General features: G+C 39.5%; 1 protein-coding gene across 2 annotated transcripts in view; it reads right to left on the bottom strand.

Moving 5' to 3' along the window:
* Nucleotides 1-803: 803 nt before the first annotated feature.
* The window catches only part of col12a1a (collagen, type XII, alpha 1a), a 55,547-nt gene continuing 37,415 nt past the window's right edge, over nucleotides 804-18,935 (bottom strand). For both annotated transcript variants that reach the window (XM_030768989.1, XM_030768996.1), the window contains exons 40-65: nucleotides 18,605-18,721; nucleotides 18,349-18,501; nucleotides 18,180-18,254; nucleotides 17,382-17,521; nucleotides 17,130-17,253; nucleotides 16,448-16,591; nucleotides 16,096-16,260; nucleotides 15,955-15,993; nucleotides 15,577-15,715; nucleotides 14,476-14,618; nucleotides 13,904-14,013; nucleotides 10,600-10,758; nucleotides 10,182-10,259; nucleotides 8,772-8,858; nucleotides 8,206-8,259; nucleotides 7,849-7,944; nucleotides 7,426-7,479; nucleotides 7,013-7,066; nucleotides 6,659-6,712; nucleotides 6,043-6,114; nucleotides 5,243-5,278; nucleotides 5,083-5,149; nucleotides 4,780-4,962; nucleotides 4,292-4,369; nucleotides 2,889-3,059; nucleotides 804-1,685 (exon numbers count right to left, since the gene is read on the bottom strand). In XM_030768989.1, coding sequence (XP_030624849.1) covers nucleotides 1,525-1,685; nucleotides 2,889-3,059; nucleotides 4,292-4,369; nucleotides 4,780-4,962; nucleotides 5,083-5,149; nucleotides 5,243-5,278; nucleotides 6,043-6,114; nucleotides 6,659-6,712; nucleotides 7,013-7,066; nucleotides 7,426-7,479; nucleotides 7,849-7,944; nucleotides 8,206-8,259; nucleotides 8,772-8,858; nucleotides 10,182-10,259; nucleotides 10,600-10,758; nucleotides 13,904-14,013; nucleotides 14,476-14,618; nucleotides 15,577-15,715; nucleotides 15,955-15,993; nucleotides 16,096-16,260; nucleotides 16,448-16,591; nucleotides 17,130-17,253; nucleotides 17,382-17,521; nucleotides 18,180-18,254; nucleotides 18,349-18,501; nucleotides 18,605-18,721 — 2,753 coding nt within the window. In that variant the 3' untranslated portion in view covers nucleotides 804-1,524. The remainder of the gene's footprint in view (nucleotides 1,686-2,888; nucleotides 3,060-4,291; nucleotides 4,370-4,779; nucleotides 4,963-5,082; nucleotides 5,150-5,242; nucleotides 5,279-6,042; nucleotides 6,115-6,658; nucleotides 6,713-7,012; nucleotides 7,067-7,425; nucleotides 7,480-7,848; nucleotides 7,945-8,205; nucleotides 8,260-8,771; nucleotides 8,859-10,181; nucleotides 10,260-10,599; nucleotides 10,759-13,903; nucleotides 14,014-14,475; nucleotides 14,619-15,576; nucleotides 15,716-15,954; nucleotides 15,994-16,095; nucleotides 16,261-16,447; nucleotides 16,592-17,129; nucleotides 17,254-17,381; nucleotides 17,522-18,179; nucleotides 18,255-18,348; nucleotides 18,502-18,604; nucleotides 18,722-18,935) is intronic.

The following is an 18,935-nucleotide window of genomic DNA, read 5'->3' as shown; positions in this document are numbered from 1 at the left end:
ATTCATTTTAACCCTCTTAATTTCCTCTTTAATTTCCATGCATATATCTAATGAAAGGTGTTGGGGCTTAACATAATCTATGAGTACATGACATTTGTATGAATACATACATACCAAAGAGTCAATAACCTTCAGTTATAAACAGAATTATCAGGTAATCAAGTAATACGCTGAAAGATCTGGAAACATGCAAATCAGTTAGAACATCTGTTAAAGCAATGGCAGTGTTAAAAGAAGGAAGTTATGTAACCTTACATTCCAAACTTTTGGCCCCTAATCTTCCCCTCCCTCTCCTCAGTCTTTCACTTTTCTTCAAAGCTGCTTTGTTGGAGAGATTTCAACTTTCAAGTCTGAAATTCTTCAAGTGAAAATGACAGTCAAGGTCAAGGACATTGCAGTGGGAGCAATTTTCTTTTTTTTATCATTTTTTTTTACTAACATTTATCAAATTTTTGTAGTTGTGGTTGTTGTTGTTGTTTATGATCGCTGATAATTACAAATGATAAATGTGGTAAGAGCTGTTATTTTGAGAGTTGACACATGCATGGGATATAGGTTTGGAAGCAAATGGTCTGAACAATCTATTCTTGAGAAATGCTCGTCTGTTTTAATTTGTTAGAACTGATTTTATTAAGGTGTATTTTAGTCTGGTGCAGTACTAGTGAAAAAGATGTTTTTACCAATATCATAGCACAACGTACTTGGAGTGACTTCATTTTCTGCCTGGACCAGTCTCTTAATGACATACTGTGACTGACATTATCAAAATTACAATTAGGAATATGACAAAAGATAAACACTGGTCAAATGTTTTCAGTAGTTTTATTGAAAAATGCCTCTTCTGATTCAGAAATAAATAAGAAAATAAGGCTGTGGAATTCACAATGTGCAGTTTAAACATGAAAGATGCAAATCTATGTCCTGCAGAACAAATTCCAACTGCATTTGAGATAGAAAAACAAACAAAAAACCAAAACTATATTCTGATCTTGAACAGTTCTTACTAAATATACAACACATACATGCAATTCCACTGCTGGTAAAAGTCAGTTGTGAGTTTGTATACTAAAATAGATACATATTTCCTTTAAGATATAAAAGCTATGTTTGGAAATGAAGATGACGCTCTGACCGATAACACTAGACAAAAGGCGCAACAAAAAATTGACCAGCAACAAAAGAATCTAAACCGAGAAATTTGCCCTGAATTCTATCCTGGGTTGGTACATGGATCCTTATTGTTTTGTTAACAACAAATTTGAATGCTGCTTGTCATATGATTAGGGTATTGAACATAAGACTTAGGAACACACATTGCACTTATGTTACAAGCAAAGACACTTTGGGGAGCAGTTGGCACGGACACAGGTTTCAAATCAGCCTTATTTCCACTTGATCTTGCTGAGGAATATGTTTTGGTAGTATAAAGTAAGCATATAAAAAGTTTTACATTTTGCTCTTAAGACTTTTTCTCTTCATAGACTCAAAAATGTAAAAAACTTTAAAAGAAATATAGACATTTTTTTAGGATTGTGATGCTATTCTTTCAGTTTTCTGTCTTGGTAGTGATCTCTTTCCACGCAGGTTTCGTGTATAACCTGGCGACTGTATCTCTGTCTCAGTGTCTTCTGTAGGTTCCTCTGGAATGGGCACTACGAAGGTATCGGGCTCAGGCTGGTAGCGGCCTGGTCGAGAAATTATTTTTGCCAATTGAGCATGAATACAATCTGCAGCCTGTGACTTGACATGCACAAAGTTCAACCATCATTATCGACACATCAAAATGATGAATAATGAGCGTAACACTGACAATTTTCTCCAAATCCTTACACATCTTTGATTTTAAAGTTGTAAAGTTACAAAACACACAAGCTAATTTCATACGTGCCATAGTCTAATTATGCTTAAAACATTTGTTACAGAATTCAACTGAAAAGAAACAGAACAAAAACACAACTACAAGCTAAAAAGGTAAACCTAAATAGGTGAAATTCAGACTGCCACTCGTCCATTCTTTAGAGGATCCACGTTCAACCTCATACATGAGGTACCTCATAAGATACAATCAATTAAAAATAATAGTTATACATACCAAAACTGTCACTGTTACATGTAAATGTGGCACATGCTACCTTTTGCACCCGAGCACCTCAGCAGTGGCAGTTTCTATCACTTAAGAAAGGTTATGTTGGCAGTGAGCAAGCATTTGGTTATGAGGCACAAGCTTGATAAAAAGCTGTTAACCAATTTGAGCCATACTGAAAAATCATTTACAGGCCAAAAGACTTTATTTACACACATTTTGACATTACCCATATCACTGCTGTATTCAGTTATGAAACAAAACCTTGTTAGTAGATTTACATGCTTCTTCGGCACAAGGAAGCTTGATCTGGCTGTATGCTGTTTTGGAGTTTGATATGCAAACAGGCGACAGTATGTAACCAACACTGTTGCCTGTCTGATCTAGTAGTGGTGAGCTGGTGTTAGTGGCAGTCCACTCCTTTGTTTTGGGTTTGGTTTTAACGTTGCTCAGCAAATGTTCATTTCCATGGTGGTTATCCTTAAGGGCTCATTAACGAGTGTGCTAACGTCAGACGGTGTGCTAACGTTAGGCAACAATTGTTTTTTCTGGATTTCAATGTGTAAGCAGTACAGGCGACCTAGAAAATCACACTAGCCAGAACCTGGAAATGGTTAAAGAGTTTGTTAGTTTCCCTGTGAAAATGTTACTTTTTTTTGTCTTCAAATGTAGAACAAATTACATCCATGATACAATCAACGCATTTCCTCAGAACTCCAGCTTTTTAGATCAGAGCTATGAGCTAATCATTTGCAGATTTCTGTCTATTTAAAGGCATGTTCTAAGCTCTCATTGAAGGACTTACCTGGGTATCCTTGCCCATTGTAAGGGATTCCTACACACTGAGAGGAGTCACAATACCCAGGGGGGCCTGGTGGTCCTCTGACCCCTGGGCTACCCTGGCGTCCTGGAGGGCCACGAGATCCAGGAGAGCCTGATGGACCTGGAGGACCAGTCTGGGACAAGCCTGGTGGTCCTAAAAGATGGGATAGGGGGTTACAAACCATCAGTCACCACATAAATCTCAGCTGTACGTTGAAAGGGACAACTGGTTTGCAATGCTGTAATTTAAATATTTTGACTGCTCAATTTCCAAAAAAAAAAAAAAAAGCATGGAGGAGAAAAGATGTGTGTTGTTACCCCCTGCCCCCGACACTGTCTAGACAGTGTATATGACGTTTGGAATGTTTCTCCCTTGACCCCATCACACACACATACATACTTACACACTTACAGAGAATGAGGTCTACAGAGAGCACTGTTATCACTACAATCTGATTATCCTCCTACGCAGACTTAGTCATCGCAATGAGCTTCCCCCTCCTACAATCAAACACTCTCTCCCACTTCATTCACAAAGTCGGACTTGGCGTGTTTTCAATGGGGGGAGGGACTTCAGCTCATATTTTCATCCAAAACTTCCAAAATGACTAAGCTGCTGGGGACAGGGGATCCGTGACTAAACCACGAACTAAATTCCTTTTCAGTTAAAAAGGTCACATGGATTGGAAAGACAAACACCTGTTTTCCTGTAATTGCTGTGTGATAACCATATCTGATATATTTGTCTCTGACATCCAATAGTAATCAAATAGGGTTATTTCTGAAGATTGCTATAGAAGTTTTCTGTACGTATTTTCAAACTAACAATAGTAAGCTTAGCTAGCTGAGCAGATAATAAAAGGATTTACAGGGCATGTAACTGTGACCACCCACTATATAGATCAGTAATTCTCAACTCCAGTCCTGGGGGCCCACTGTCCTGTACGTTTTTGTTTTAACTCAGGACTGACACACTTGATTCCGCTGATCAATTAATCATCAAGCCCTTGATTAGCTGAATGAACTGTGATAATGAAGAGATAAAACAAAGACGTGCAGGACAACGGGCCCCCAGGACTGGAGTTGAGAATCACAGATATAAATAGTGAGACTATGGTTACATTTTTTTTTAAATTCCTTTATTTAACCATGGTGTGATCTGAAGCATACTTTTTACAGCTGACAGAGACTACCCAATAGCTCTGCATAATCACTGAACCCAAATGTCAAATTTTCATGAAAAAAAGGAGACATGGCCATGAAGATATCATTGGCATGGTGTAAACGTGCACAGTAAAATTTAGACCCATGACTTTAGGCTTCAGGGTAAATCTTGGCAGGACTCCAGAGTGAGTTAAAGAAGTGAAGAGGTAGTAAAACATGTACCTGGCGGTCCAGAGGGGCCTCTCTGTCCCTGAGTGCCAATGCCAGGGTTTCCCCGGTCTCCCTTCTCACCTGGCAACCCTACAGCATTTGGAAATACAGAGAAAATGTACAACTGCGAAATACATGAATCTGAAGACATTATATACAACAGCTGTGCATAACATAAACATTTCCTCACAAACAATAGTTGCCAGGGGAAAAGCAAAAGAGGTTATGTAATTGCATGTTTTCATCTCAGTTGGTCATGGCACATCACATGAAGTCATGTAAGTATTCAGTGTATTTGGTTCTACTCATAATTTTAGTTGAATGTTTGTTCCCAAAACAACAGAATTCCAAAACACTACTTTCTGTTTTGGAATTTACTCTTCCTTTATCTGCCTGTACTTATTATACCATCAAATGGACAATCAAAATGAAAATATGACTCAAACACAGGACAAATTCATCACTAAAGATATTTCATGCTGTGGGTGTGGAACTCTGACCTCTCTCTCCTTGAGGTCCAGGTAATCCTGGATTTCCAGGGAACCCATTGCGTCCAGTTTGGCCAGGTTCTCCAGGAGGTCCTGGGAGGCCTGGAGAACCAGGAGGTCCAGCAGGACCGGGACTGTTGCTACGGTAACCGGTAGGGATCTGATTCAACATCATATCAACCCGGCTCATTTGTCCTGGAAACAAATGAAACTCATTAGGCTAGCAAATCAGTGTATAATGAGATGTGTGTGTGTGTGTGTGTGTGTGTGTGTGTGTGTGTGTGTGTGTGTGTGTGTGCGTGTAGGTCCACTCACTGTTGATTACTTGCTCACAGACTTGTCTGGCTATGGAACGCATCATATTTTGCGAAGCAGAATCTCCCTGGAAACAAAACATAAAGTAAATAAATCTAAAGATCTCAGGCTCAACTCATTTCAGCTTAATATGATAAGGAATGTCAGTTTGGCCACCTACCCTCTCACCCTTTTCTCCTTTCATACCAACTGCTCCCTGAAATTAAAACAAAGAGAGGATTTGAATGAAAACTCATGTAGTAAATATGTTTGCCAATCATGGAAAGGAAAACTTAAACTGTGTGCACAGTTGGTGGCTGTTTTTTTTTGCCAGAGTCTACTGCTGAATTCAACACTAACATGCTTCATATGCTATGAAAAGGGACAGAACCGCTTTTGGATTATTGTTAGTTGTCAAGCCTGCCTCCAGTTTTACGTCTAAAATAAAATACTCAGAGCTAAAAACATTAAGTGCATCCAAATGTGAACTCTCAAAACAAATTTCCAGTGACATTTCTCATGTACCCTTGCATCGCTTTCTTACACAATATCTTACCCATTTTAGGTACGGTATCTTACTTCTCTCTCTCTCTCTCTCTCTCTTTTTCTTAGCAAGAATAGCTGCAAATTCACCTCACCTCAGTCAAGTCACCTCAGTCAAGGTGAATGAGGCAAGCACACGTTCCTCCAACACATGTGGAGCTTATCACTCGTTTTCCATAATACGAGTTGAGCAGTAACAGCAGGAAATGCACTGTGCCACAAGGACATTTTTATTTGCTTAACTCTACCTATAACTACTTAGGTGCCAGTTTGTCAGTGACCAGCAATTTTAAAGAGGTGGAGAAGGACCATGGCTCTCAGCCAGTTGAATCTGTACTGCTGGCCACAGTTAGCAAGTGGTGTGTTGTGTCTTAAATTTAGTGAAAAGAAACACAAGAAAAACATTTCTGAGACAAGTTTTATAAAGGTTGTGCATACTGGCAGTCCATTCTCTCCAGATTTTCCTGGTTGTCCAGTAACTCCCGGCATCCCAGGTGCTCCAGGGCTTCCCTAATAAGTGAGAATGTTAATAGCATCACAGTTAAATATAGCATTTGCTTAGACACACCTGAGATCCTACAAACAATGCCAGGTAAAGTCATGTAAAATCAGCTGTTTACTATTATAGCACGGGATAGCATCAGGAATTTTGATGTGTATTGTGATATAAATACAAATGATTGTTCATCTGAGTGCCTATGAAGAATTGTCCTATACTCTGTATGCAAATCTAGAGAAAGCTTCATAAGCACGAAAAGTTAGAAGAATAGAAAGAAAGTGCAGGCTGGATGGAGCTGTTGAATGAACAACGTTGGAAACATTTCATTATGTGTGAATCTCTTTTTGGCTGTATGCCCAGTGACACTGGAGTGGAGGGCTTCTAACTGTAGGTAAAGGGAGAACTACATTATGGTATGAACTCTGTAACATTTCGGGGTCTGACAGCAGATGAAGGAGCTAAAATTATTAAGCTGGTTTACAATGTATATGCTTTCATCAGATGTTAATTTAAAACTTGCTTTCCACACACAAATTATGCTTCCAAGTTACACACCATTGGTCCTGGTGGGCCTCTTGGTCCAGATGGTCCTTCTTTCCCTGGTGGGCCCTGAACAAACAACATAAACAGTTATACACAAAACACACACACAATGCAAACCATGCATACACTCACATAGCTGACCCAATCTGAGACAGATCTAATGACTCAGAGAGAAATGCCAAAGGATATTTAATGTAAACATCTGAAACAGTTCAACGACAGACAGAAGACAAACATGCACAATGAAAACATTTGTTCCAAAATGACTGAGGTTTTTTTTTTTTTCTTGACAAAAAGTTTTTGTTTGTTTTGTGTTGAGCTGTATTAACAAAAAGTTGACAAAACTGGCAGTATGGATTGTCTTACCCTAGCTCCAGCTAGTCCAACAGGCCCAAGAGGTCCAGGAGGACCAGGGGATCCCTGGGATAATGGAAACATAGGCTATATCAGATTATCCCATAAATACACTTCTGCTTCAAATATTTGTAGGGCCTTAACAGTTCGGACTAATCTAAAGTGATCTGTGCCAGACATACAAATTAAATCACAGTCATGACTGACAAACCTGATAAGAATGAAAAATTATCACTTCGTAAGTAATCACAAGATCACATGGTCACTAAAAAGTTTTCTAATTCTCTGAATAATGCCCACTGACAACCCTCTAAAATAGCTTTTAGCTTCAGCCGGGTTGATAGTAGCCAGGATCTAACACAGGCTTCCAAACACTGCAGATTATGTTAGATTTCCTCTCATTGATCAAGACAAACTACACGTACGATTAATCCAGGCATCCCCGGATCACCAGGGTCTCCCTTTGGTCCAACCCGACCCTGAAAAAGAAAAAAAGAAACAGAAATTTCAAATCTTTCCTTTCTTCTGTTTCTTTAAAGGAGAATTTATTCCCAAGTTTCAGGGAGGTTGACGGGATAAAAGAAACTATGTATGTGCCGGCCCTGCTTACTCAAACGAACAGTTCTAGAGGTTCGTGATCTTAGGAGTAAATCAGACAAAGGGATGACAGTACTGCAGACAGCCGGGCTTACATTTTTTACCCTAGTACCTCATGGAACCCTCCTCCTCAAAGGCAGAGATAGAAACAATGATAAAAACCAACAGTGGGAGAGAAGACGAAAAACTGGTACCAGGAACAGACATTGTTTAAACATTAATCCCTTAGACAGATTTTGGGTTCAACTTACAGGCTCTCCAGGAATTGACAGTCCAGGAGGTCCCTGTGGGCCTGGTGGCCCCATTGGGCCTGGAAGACCCTGTTCTCCACGTGGTCCCATTGCACCCTATAGAGGGAGAAAAAAATTGGTCAGCCATCGTGTTCATTATCAATGAGTGGGATTTCCATAAGAAGGGAAAAGAGTGAGAAAAAGGAGAAGGGCAGAGATCAGAGATCCAAAAGACAGGCTTAATTGCTTGTTTTTTCTAGACATACTAATACAAAAGGCGGGTGACAAAAACTAACTTTGATGCAAATAAATACAGTCCAAAAAGTCCAGCATGGTCCATTTTCATTCCCAAGAAGAGGATAAGAGGAAGCTGCTTACCGTTGGTCCAGATTCTCCCCTGTCACCGCGTGGGCCTTTCATTCCAGGCCCACCCTGACGAAAAAAAGAAAGAAAAAAAAAACACGTCAGAATAGATTCCAGCTTCCAAGCAGAGGAGGATTTCAGTTCTAAACCAACCTGTCAGGATACCTCACTGGGGATTAAAATGTTGCAGGGCATGCATATTCCAGTCTTTCATTCAGGGCCTCCTCTCTTTGGCCTCTGGAATACTTCCACTATACACCAGCGTGTGCCGTTAGCCCACTCTCTACTACCACAAGTCATCCCTGAATCTCCCTCCAAGTTAAATAATGGCACATGAAGAGGTGTTCCTTCTTTAATATTTCTTGATGTAAAGAACAGAGCTGCAATTACAATGAATGGAGAGAGGAAATACCTCCACCATTTCTGTAACAGTACACTGGCTGTCCACATCATCAGAGGCGAGAATAGTAGTAGTAGCATAATGACTTTAGGGACTGAGAGAGAGTGAGTGACTTTAGGGACTGAGGGAGAGAGAAAAAGAGAGAGAGAGAAAGAAGATGATGAGGTTATGATGGCTTTACCGGAGGGCCTGGGGGCCCCTGGGGGCCAACACTATCCTGAGTACATGTGCAGGAGTGAGGAAGTGCTGGACATTTTGCCTCATCTCTCTAAAAAAAAACAGACATTGTTGAAAGTAAAGTAATTAAGTTATTACGAGACAAACACACACTTACAAATACACACAGACACAGAAAGAGAGAGAGAGAGAGAGAGATGTGGGAACCTATAAACCTTTCTTAACCTCAGTTGGCTGTTTCTGATGGTTTATGGATATGGACATCGATAATGAGAAAGGGCCACAATAAACTGAGTATGAGAAAAAAGGAAATGACATACTTTCATTCTTATAGGAGCAAGACAATTAGACCTCAACAAAATATGATAAATAAACTATTGTATCATGTTAACATTTAAGCGTGTCAGTATAAGCTTGGAGTAACTTGGGAGGTATCATTAAAATGTCTGGAGGAGTTATAAAACACCAACCATCAAAAGCCAATCAAAGCAACCTTTCAGCTCACAAGTCTCTAAATGCAGTTACAGAATTTTATAACACAAAATCTATACATGAATTTTCCACATATATTGTAAACCATATTTAATTAACTAAACCATTTATAGCCCATTAAAGCATTAGATTATATTTAAACCATTGCTGGAAACTGCTCTCTATCCTGTATCTGTACATTCTTACAAGCCCTGTGCCAGAGGTAAGAGGGAGTAGCTGTGGTATTTATTTATTTATTTATTTTTGCTGTCTGTCAGCAGTTGCTTCTGACATACTGGCAGTGGCAAGAGGAAAGAGGCTCTGGCTGAAATCTTTCCCAGAGTACCTTGCCTCACTCACAGTATGCATGTGCACATCTGCTAAGGTTTATGCTCTTCTCACGAAATGCGATTAATGCAGAATGTTTAACTAATTCATAATATTATAAATGGCATTTGAAAAACAATTTCAGACTTAGGGGACTTGTGGTGTAAGCAAACGCATACACAAAAACAAATGTGTGTATATAGTTTTTTCTCCTGTGGTATACGGGCCACTTTACCAATCTCTCTGATATGTTAACAGTTTTTCTGGCTCCTTTAACTCCTTATCAGTAAAGACTACACAGCAGCATAGAATAAAATAAGATAATAGAATAGAATAGAAGCCAAAAAAGGCTGTACAATCTTAAATGCAATTACAAGAACATTTGGACATAGTTTAGTTTTGTTTGTAATTGCAAATATCAGTGCATGAAAATGACTCCAAAATGAACTCTGTAATTCCTGGAAAAATTTAACAGTGGAGAACAAACACACTCATACATGCTTTGAGAAAAACCTGTCCTCTGTGGATTCAATGTTCAGACTACACAAGACAAGGAGAGAAAAAGACAGAGATTCCTCACTGCTTGGACATCAGTCTATGTCGAAGCCTGTCTTACCGTAGCTGGCAGGTCACAACATTTGTCCCGACTTGTCCAACTTAAGCTGCAAACAATATCAAACAGCTGGAGCTGGAACTGCAAGGGAGAGAGAGAGAGAAAAGCAAGAGAAAAGCAAGTGGATGTTACAGATGGATTCTATTAAGCTGTGGTGTTCATTTGGGAATGAAAGAGTTTGCCCACATGCATAGCTCCCTCAGTGTGCTGGAACACAAGCCAGCTTGGACCAACTCTTCCAAACATGATCTGGGACTGGTGAGTGGATTCACCTAAAGGTATTAATTGTTCTCTAGCAGACGTGAATGATTACTGAGAGATTAGGCTCTTAGACAATAATAGTTTGAGGGATGTTCGGCTAAAGATGTAATATCTTTGGTTTTCATGGCTTTACGCAATGTAATGTCCAATTTGTACTTACTGTGGCTGACTCTCTCTGTGAACCACCAGACCTTGCCATTTTGCCAAGGACTTCATAGCCATCTGTAGAGATGTTGTTAGCCTCTTTGATCTCTTTCTCTGCCACCTCTTGGCAGTCCACGAGCAGTTTGACTGAGTTTGGAGAAATGGAAATATGGAGCTGGAACATAAAACAAATGAGAATTCCTCTTTACCACAAGCCAGCCATTTGCTAAACACTCCTTTTCAAGGGACAGTATTGGCATTTAAAGCATAAAGAATGTCATTTGAAAGATTTCTCTGACAAACCATGCCTTCACAGATAAAAAATTATTCGCCCTGACCTACATGAATCCATCTTTGAAAAGAACTCTATGAACTCATATGTCCCACTAGTCTATATTTAGAAATATGTCAAACCCTTGTAAAATGTCTCCATTAATGGGACTTTGTATTCTAGCTAGCTCTGTATAATTATGTTAATTATAGATTATTACTTCATGAAAAGCAGCAGCATTGGTAGATCATGGTTGGAAACTTTAGTGTCAGCTGTTTTGTTTTTAATACTATATTTCAAGATGGTGATTGCTAATTCCCATTTGCATGTAACCAGAACTCTACATGTGGTACAACCAACTCAGCATCTCTTTTCCTACTGTATTTGTCACAAACATTTCCACCACATGCTGGTATTATGTCATTTTGTGGCCAGTGGTCAAAAGTCATCTTGTATCTATACTTTCCTGAACGGTTGCATTTTTCTGTCGAACAGACAGATGAGTTTAGACTCTGACACAGCTGAAATTCTTTCTTTGTAGTGAACAGCACCAAGCCACAGACTTTGTCATATATCTTGGCAAACGAATGCCACATTATGGTTTGCTTGATTGGAAACTTAATCCGGTATTTGGCTCCCCACAAGAGGAAGGGTCGAGCTCTTTGGATGCACTGAGAGACTCATGAAAATGGACCTCTCATTGGAGAGAAGCAAACACGGTCCACTGGAAGACACAGAAATGCATCCAAATCCATTGGAAGACATGGTAATAATTATGTGATTATAGTGCAATTCTGGCATCTCTCAAGCCTCAACTGCAACAGCAGTGGGATCCAGTGTAAGATGGAATTCTATCAGAAAGTTTAGGAGGACAAATTTTCCTTCCATAGATCTTCATATAAGCGGAATCCAATGAGATGACATTCAATGAATCCTTACGTAGAGTATGAGAAATGAGCTTTCACTTTCCCTACAATTTGGCAGATCCAGGCATCTTTGGTTTTTACGTTGGTGTGTCTCCTCTGTCAAGTTCTGTTCTGACTCTTTTGGATCTCCTCATGCTGGCTGCTGAGAGTGTCTGCTAACACCCAGCATGTGGTTTTAGTTTAGAACTCACTCATACTTATCTGTTGGACTCTCCTGTCAGGTCTCCACAATGTCTATCAGCCTCCATTTCAGGACTGCTGTTTCAGCAGTTTATTTTCCATTTTCTCACCATCTTCCATTTCTCAGTTTGTTCGCACAATGACAAACTAAGTATATTAAACATTTTTAAGGAATGTCAGAAAGCAATGGCAGTTAAGTAGTAAAACATATCTCCATATCTACAGAAAGTTTAAATCTCTAGTATGCCCACGAACACTGTTAAGGGGTCTCTTGTGTCTGTCATAGAAAGCCTGAAGCTCACTTTTTTTGTTTTCATTGGGTTATTTCTATTATTGTTGAAGCACCGTCAAAACTCTTAAAAACAGCCTGTAAAATGCAACAAACTGAAGGATCCTTTAAAGGCCGCTGGCAAAAACAAAAAGCAAGAACATTGCGCGCTGTGGTGCCAGAGTACATCAGTCAAAGAAAATGGTTTAATTTTGTTTGTATTCCCTCAAGTTTTCTATCACTCACTGTGATCATTGTCACAATCTGTAAATTAAGTCCATGAATGGAAAGTCTGAGAGACCTAACTGCAAATAACAATACAGCTATTGAATAGTTTAAGAACAGGGAATAATAATCTAGAACAGAAAGTTAAACAGAAAAGCATACCACCTAAAAAAAGTACAGATAATAGAATTGAAACCATCATCAATTCCACGGAACAATAGCAATACTAATAAATGTAGAAACTTTGTTTGAGATGTTTTGGGATGCAGGAAAAATAGTAACTTTGTTGAGAGTGCTGCTTTTAAATTTGTTCAGATCTGGTCTCTTCTTGCAAGTAAAATGCACAAAAAAAAGTCTTTTGAGTATGGGTAATACTAACACTTTTCCCACAGTGCTCCTGTATTGATGAGTTTTGGCTAATGAACATAAGTGATATATCAAAGCTTCTCTGATGATCTCAAGGGGAAACCCCATAAGAGCCAGGATACTGCTGTGAAAAGCATGATTTATGCATGTAATGTCTCTACCACCCTCTAATCTGCCTATTTTAACTTTCAGAGCAGAATCATTCATCTCTGCAGGCAGACACAAGCTAACATAGTCTGCATGTTCTAACACGTGTGTTGTGTTAAAAATATATGGAGTGCACCCATATACAGCAGTTTACTAGACTTGGCAGAAAGTGGAAGAAAATTACAAATGAGAACACAATGGCGTAATATTTAAATGAGGCATATGACTGGAGTCAATCAGTCAAAGAGGTAGTTTAGCATGTTAACAATGATGTAGAAACTCTAATTCTTCTGAAAACTGGCAAGCCAAACATTAAACAATCCCAGGCCACATTTAATGACAAGATTGCAGTGTAGTCTTTAGTGAAGGCTTTCCCTGCTTGTAATCTTATGACCAATTTGGTTAGCTAAATATCCCTGTTTGGATGAGGTGGTTTCCCTCTGTTGACATTGTCCAGACAAACCCATGATAAGGGAGGAATCCCTGAACACAAAGTGGACTACAACAAAAATCCCACCATTCTACCCCTTGCACTGTGGCATCATAAACTAATGATCCAGCTAGTGTCCAGAACCCAGACAGTAAAACAGAAACTGTGTATGTCATAAACCAACAATGATCCCAAAAACAGTCTTCTGACGTTAGTGGTTCAAGTCCTTACTTCACAAAATTACAGACAAAGTATCAGTCATTGATCAACATTTCCCCCTGAGGAAATTGGTTAGGAATCACTTAAAGATGCCAAGCCAAACCTTGGAATATAGTAACGAATACATCTTTTCCAAGATAAAAAAAGACTGACAGATGTGAGAGGCAAAATCTATGCCTCATGGGCAGCAATATATAACACTCACACAACTTTCGCAATCTCAGACTAGGCATTTACTGACCGATACTGTTTTCAATCCAATTAGTCCATGTCTATGCATGTGTTTACCTTGTGGAAGCTTCCATGAAAGATCTTCTTCACTGGATCACTGTCAAAGGTAACCTTCTGAATCTCTCCCCTGGTGTCTTTATTATAGAATGAGAGAACTCTGCTGGAGGCTAAAGAAAAGGAAAGATGCTTATTTGGTGCTCTCTACTACGACAGAGACAAAGAATTCATTAACATACCATCAGCACCACACTTAAGCTTGTTCCCATGAAAAACTATTTACTTGGATGCAAAAATCAGATATAACAATGGAAATATACACCACAGACAAAAATGTACATAAATACATAAATAAATGTAAAAACAAGCAACTACTGCTTGTTTTTACATTTATCCTGCCAAGGTTCAGAATCGAAATGTGCATGCATTTAGAGGTTTAAATATCCATTGTCAAAAAATGACCATGGAAGATCAAAGCCACAAAGGCCTGAGACCCATTAGTGTAGTTTAAGTCTCTGAATGCCTGGATTTACTAAAATAAAAAGAATTTACAGACTATAGGAAGCCCAGCTGTTTGGTAGACTGGCTGCTCACACGCACTTAACAAGACAAAAGAAACAAGGAGGACTTACGGTTGATGGTCAGTCCAACTTCAGGGTTGTTATTGCGATCAGCTATCTGCCAGATATCGAAAGCATCAGTGGGAGAGTCCGGAAGGAGACGGAAAAGAAGAATGATGGTGTAAGATGGAGGCAACCCATCTGGGTGTATTTCCCTAGAGGAAAAGTAATTAAAACAACAAATTTAATACAGGTTTATCAATGTCCAATTTTCTTTGCATAACTGACTGAAGCTTAGTTTCAGCCCACTAAAATTTAGGTCCTCTGCCAAACTGAGTAAAGTCAGTGGTTTATGAGCAAATAGCTTGCATCTATTCTTATTAATTTGAATGAAGGGTAAGTATCAATTATGTCCCAGAATTACATTCATTATTTTTTATAGCCATGGACAATGAACAGAGAAGAGTGGAGGATTTGGTCAATTTGGTGTGGGATGTCCCCAAAATGTGATTCAAGTTTGCTGCGTATTATGAAATCCATCTTGTCTACTCACTGCAATGCAAATCAGGCAAAAGTTTTGGTTGTGGCCAAAGAAAAAAAAAAAGGTTGTCTTTCTGTCCTCCAACCAACCCAGAGAAACAGGGTAAGATACAAAATGCCTCCCAGCCATGAGAAATTACGACATACTGAAAGTATTTTCCCCCCTTTCTTCCGCTGCTGCTAGAAACGTTTCCATTCATTTTAGCTGTCTACCCACGCACAAATACGAATCATTACAGGCAAATTAACAGAGTAAGCTTTGGCCAAAGACCTTCAGATGGAATTCCTGAGTAGCTCCGCAACTGCCCGAGGGCTTTTTAACAGCTCTAGCAAGGTGAACTTTTTGACCTCAGGGTGCCTAGATCTCTCCCACTATGACGTGTGGGAGAACCAAACTCTGGCGCTTTTTTAGATTCAATACCGAAATCATTTTTTCCCTCTAACACCTCATTTCCACCGGCTGCAAAAACAAACAGGGTTGGCGTGGTACAGAGAGACTGCATACCGAAGGGACCGCAGACAATGTGATCCTTGAAGATCATTAAAAATAATTGCAATCACTAGAGGACCATTACAGCAGGCAGGGGAGCTCACTGTTGGATCAACAGACAGAGCACATGCACTCCCACTTACTTTGTGGGTTGAGAGAGGAATGCATTCTTGTGGAGTCTGTAGGCAATGTAACTGTTAAAAGAACCAGGTTCCATGGACACTCCGTTCATTGCTGCGAAGGTCCGATCGGTGATATTGAAAGCCTCCAGCATCCTGAAGCCTGGGCATGAATTCAAGGTCAGGAAGTTGAGAATGCAGACAATGATTTAAATGTAGATGTTTTCGTTGTTAAGTAACAACTGTAAACACTACACAAGTTCAATAATACACTTTTGGTACTGGACTGAACATGGTGCAATTCAATGTGGTGACCAAGAATACGTGACAAATCTAGCTCAACAAATCTTTTTAATTTTAACATATGTTACTATGACATTTTCAGATTTGATGACAGCATACCTGGAGATGTGAATCCATTGATGTATATCAGTGGACAGGCTGCAAAGGTGAAGGGAAAAATAATATAGAAAAAATGCTTCCTCATCATACTGATTAAAAATGACAGTAATTGTGGAGGTTGAGATTAAACCTTTGACATACTTGATGTTGCTGTTTCACAGATAAAGGTGATGAGGTTGTCTTGAATCTTTGCAAATGCATCATAGTCATCAACAACAAAGACATGTCTCTCGCTGGGTTTGCTTCCAATGTTCCTCAGTTCTGTCATGTCCACATCTGCCACTCCAACCACAAACACACTATAGCCTAGAAAGACAGAGAAAGAGAGAGGGAGAGAGAGAGCATATGAATAAAAAGGCTCAAGAGATTTCAAAAGCCCTAACATATCTTTCCATCCTGAAAATGTACAAATATAATGTGAGTATGTAGAAATATGAGGGTTTTAAAATAGTCATCACTGCTTGAATAAAAATTTTCTTTCAACCACACTGACCTGCATGCTGCAGCTTAGAAGCACTCTTCTTAACCTCATCTTGAGAACGTCCATCGGTAACCACAACCAGGACCTTTGGAACATTCCTCCTCATGCCATTGTCTGAGGTGAAAACCTTTTCCCCAACATGCTTGAGGGCAGCACCTGGACAACAAAAATACACCACCACAAGCCTCCTGATTAGAGCTTTCTCTCTTTCAAATAATTCCATATGCTCTTTGGAACAACCTTCACTATATTACAACAATCCAATGGGATAATCACATAGGAAAAAAACAAGCGAGAAAAAAAAAAACTGCTGAAGAAAGCAAAAGGCATTGTAATTATACACAATTCCAAATGTGTTCAATTGTATAACAGAGGAGTGTTTTCTGTTGTTTTGCCCAGAAAGAAAAATTAAAGTGAAGGAACTCAGATGGCCACAAACTGAAGATGTGGCCAACTGGAGTGTTCAGAAGACACTCAGACCAGAATTATGAAGAATTACAAAACAATCAGACTGGACAATTTTGGTCTGATTAAATATAATGTGTTAGACATGTTTATGTGAGCCTAAAATGTCCAAACCTCAGAATAAAATATATGTGTCTTTCAGAACACAATTTCACAAGTATTCTGAATATTCAACAACAATATCATCACTTAACTGTTGGCATAACTGTATTGTTATGGAGATACAGACCTGTTTTGGTGTTTCCTCCTCTGTAGCGCACCATTTGAAGAGCAGATAATGCCATTCCTTTATCATGGTATGTGTTCAACTTGAACTCAGTCTTGGCATCATCACTGTACTGCACAAAAGACACCTGTTTCCAAACATAGAGGAAAGAGCCAAATGAGTCAGGAGCTTTCAGCACAGAGTTTTGGCAAGAGGTGATTGTCAGCAGCGTCTGTTAACATGTGGCTAATAACAAGGTCATCAGTGGCCCTGTACCTGCATGCCCTTGGGACTGATGACATCGAAAGCTCCAACCATGCTGAACACAAACTGGATGACCTTGCTGAAACTTTCGTCGCCAATACTCCATGAGCCATCAATGAGGAAGACCAAATCAGCTTTGGCTCCTTTGCACACTGGAGTGAACACAGATACGCACAATTTGTGAAAAAAGCCACATTATATTGGACTATGCAAAGAACTACCCAAGCTGCCACTCTTGCCAGACACCCTCTCGCCATTTGAACACTCAACCAACTATCCAAATTACAGTCCTGGGTGCTGTTAGTCTCACGATCAATCACTGTAACAATCGGCAGACAAATTGTGGACAGGCAGAGGATAGTACAAGGCTTCTCTGCAGAAGATACAACATAAATGCTTTAGAGGGCATCTTAATGGTTTAATACATGACCTGTCAGTGACCCCATCTGAATGCCAACCTATAACATGAACATAATACTTATCCAGGTTTCCTTTCAGGATCCAACACAAATGCTTCATAACATGTCAAAGTACAAACATATGTACTTTTTCAGAAACAGCAACCTGGCTGTGAGTGTTCATTACATACATAATGAGTTTTCCATCCTGCTTCATTCATACTAATGCAGAATTAGTAAATGCTCTATGAAAAGTCTGCTATTGTAAACCAGTAATGGTTTTGATTAACAGTGCACCAATGCGCTAATATAAAGGTTTCAGCTCTTCAAGTCTGCTATTGCTGAAGTCTCAAAAGTAAATGTTTATATTTATTCATGCAAGTGCAAAACAGAAATATATTGGCACTCTTACCTTCCAGAGCAGGGGGGATGGTTGGGGGAGGAGGAGGTGTTGGGGGTTCTGTGGGAATTTCAGTGGGCTTCACCACTACGGAAAGCATAAAACACAGATGCTCAGTGGGGTGGGAACAAAGGCAGTGCTTGGGATGTGGAATGAGGGGTCCAAAAAGAGGTTCACATACATGTGCGCTCCTTGACGCTCACTCCTGGTCCTTCCAGATTTGGAGTCTGAGTGTAGACTGTAGCGTTGTACAGTGCATCAGGAGACAGACCATCAAAACAATACTGACTCTCTGCCGCAGTTATAGTCACCTCCTGAGCACCAAGGTTAGAGGCTGGAAGAGAGAGAGGGATAGCATTTATAAAGTGTTTGACTTACATATTATTCTTATAAAGAACACAGTGATGAAAACAGGTACATGTAGATATTAAACTCACGGTCAAATGGATTGACTTTGAGCCTGTAGGACGTGGCAGCTCTGTGAGGTGTCCATTTCATACAGAATGAATCATAACCAACGTTGTATGTTGTGAGACCAGTGACATTCAGGAATACTGGGGAGAAAAAAGAAAAATTAAGGTCTGAGATACAACTGAAAATGAATGCTTTTGAAATTGAATAAGTTCACTGAAATTGAATAAGTTCAGCATCTGCTATACAAGATCTTTTATCCAAAAGTCAAACAAACAAGCTCTCCAGTCGCAAAAGCTAATCAACAAGTCTAATCATGGAGTCATATTTCTCTCATTAATAATCAAGAAGCATTTC

The sequence above is a fragment of the Chanos chanos genome, chromosome 1, assembly GCF_902362185.1.
Source record: "Chanos chanos chromosome 1, fChaCha1.1, whole genome shotgun sequence".
NCBI lineage: Eukaryota > Metazoa > Chordata > Actinopteri > Gonorynchiformes > Chanidae > Chanos > Chanos chanos.
The sequence above is the reverse complement of the archived record's forward strand: the minus strand, read 5'-3'. Positions and strand labels throughout refer to the sequence as shown.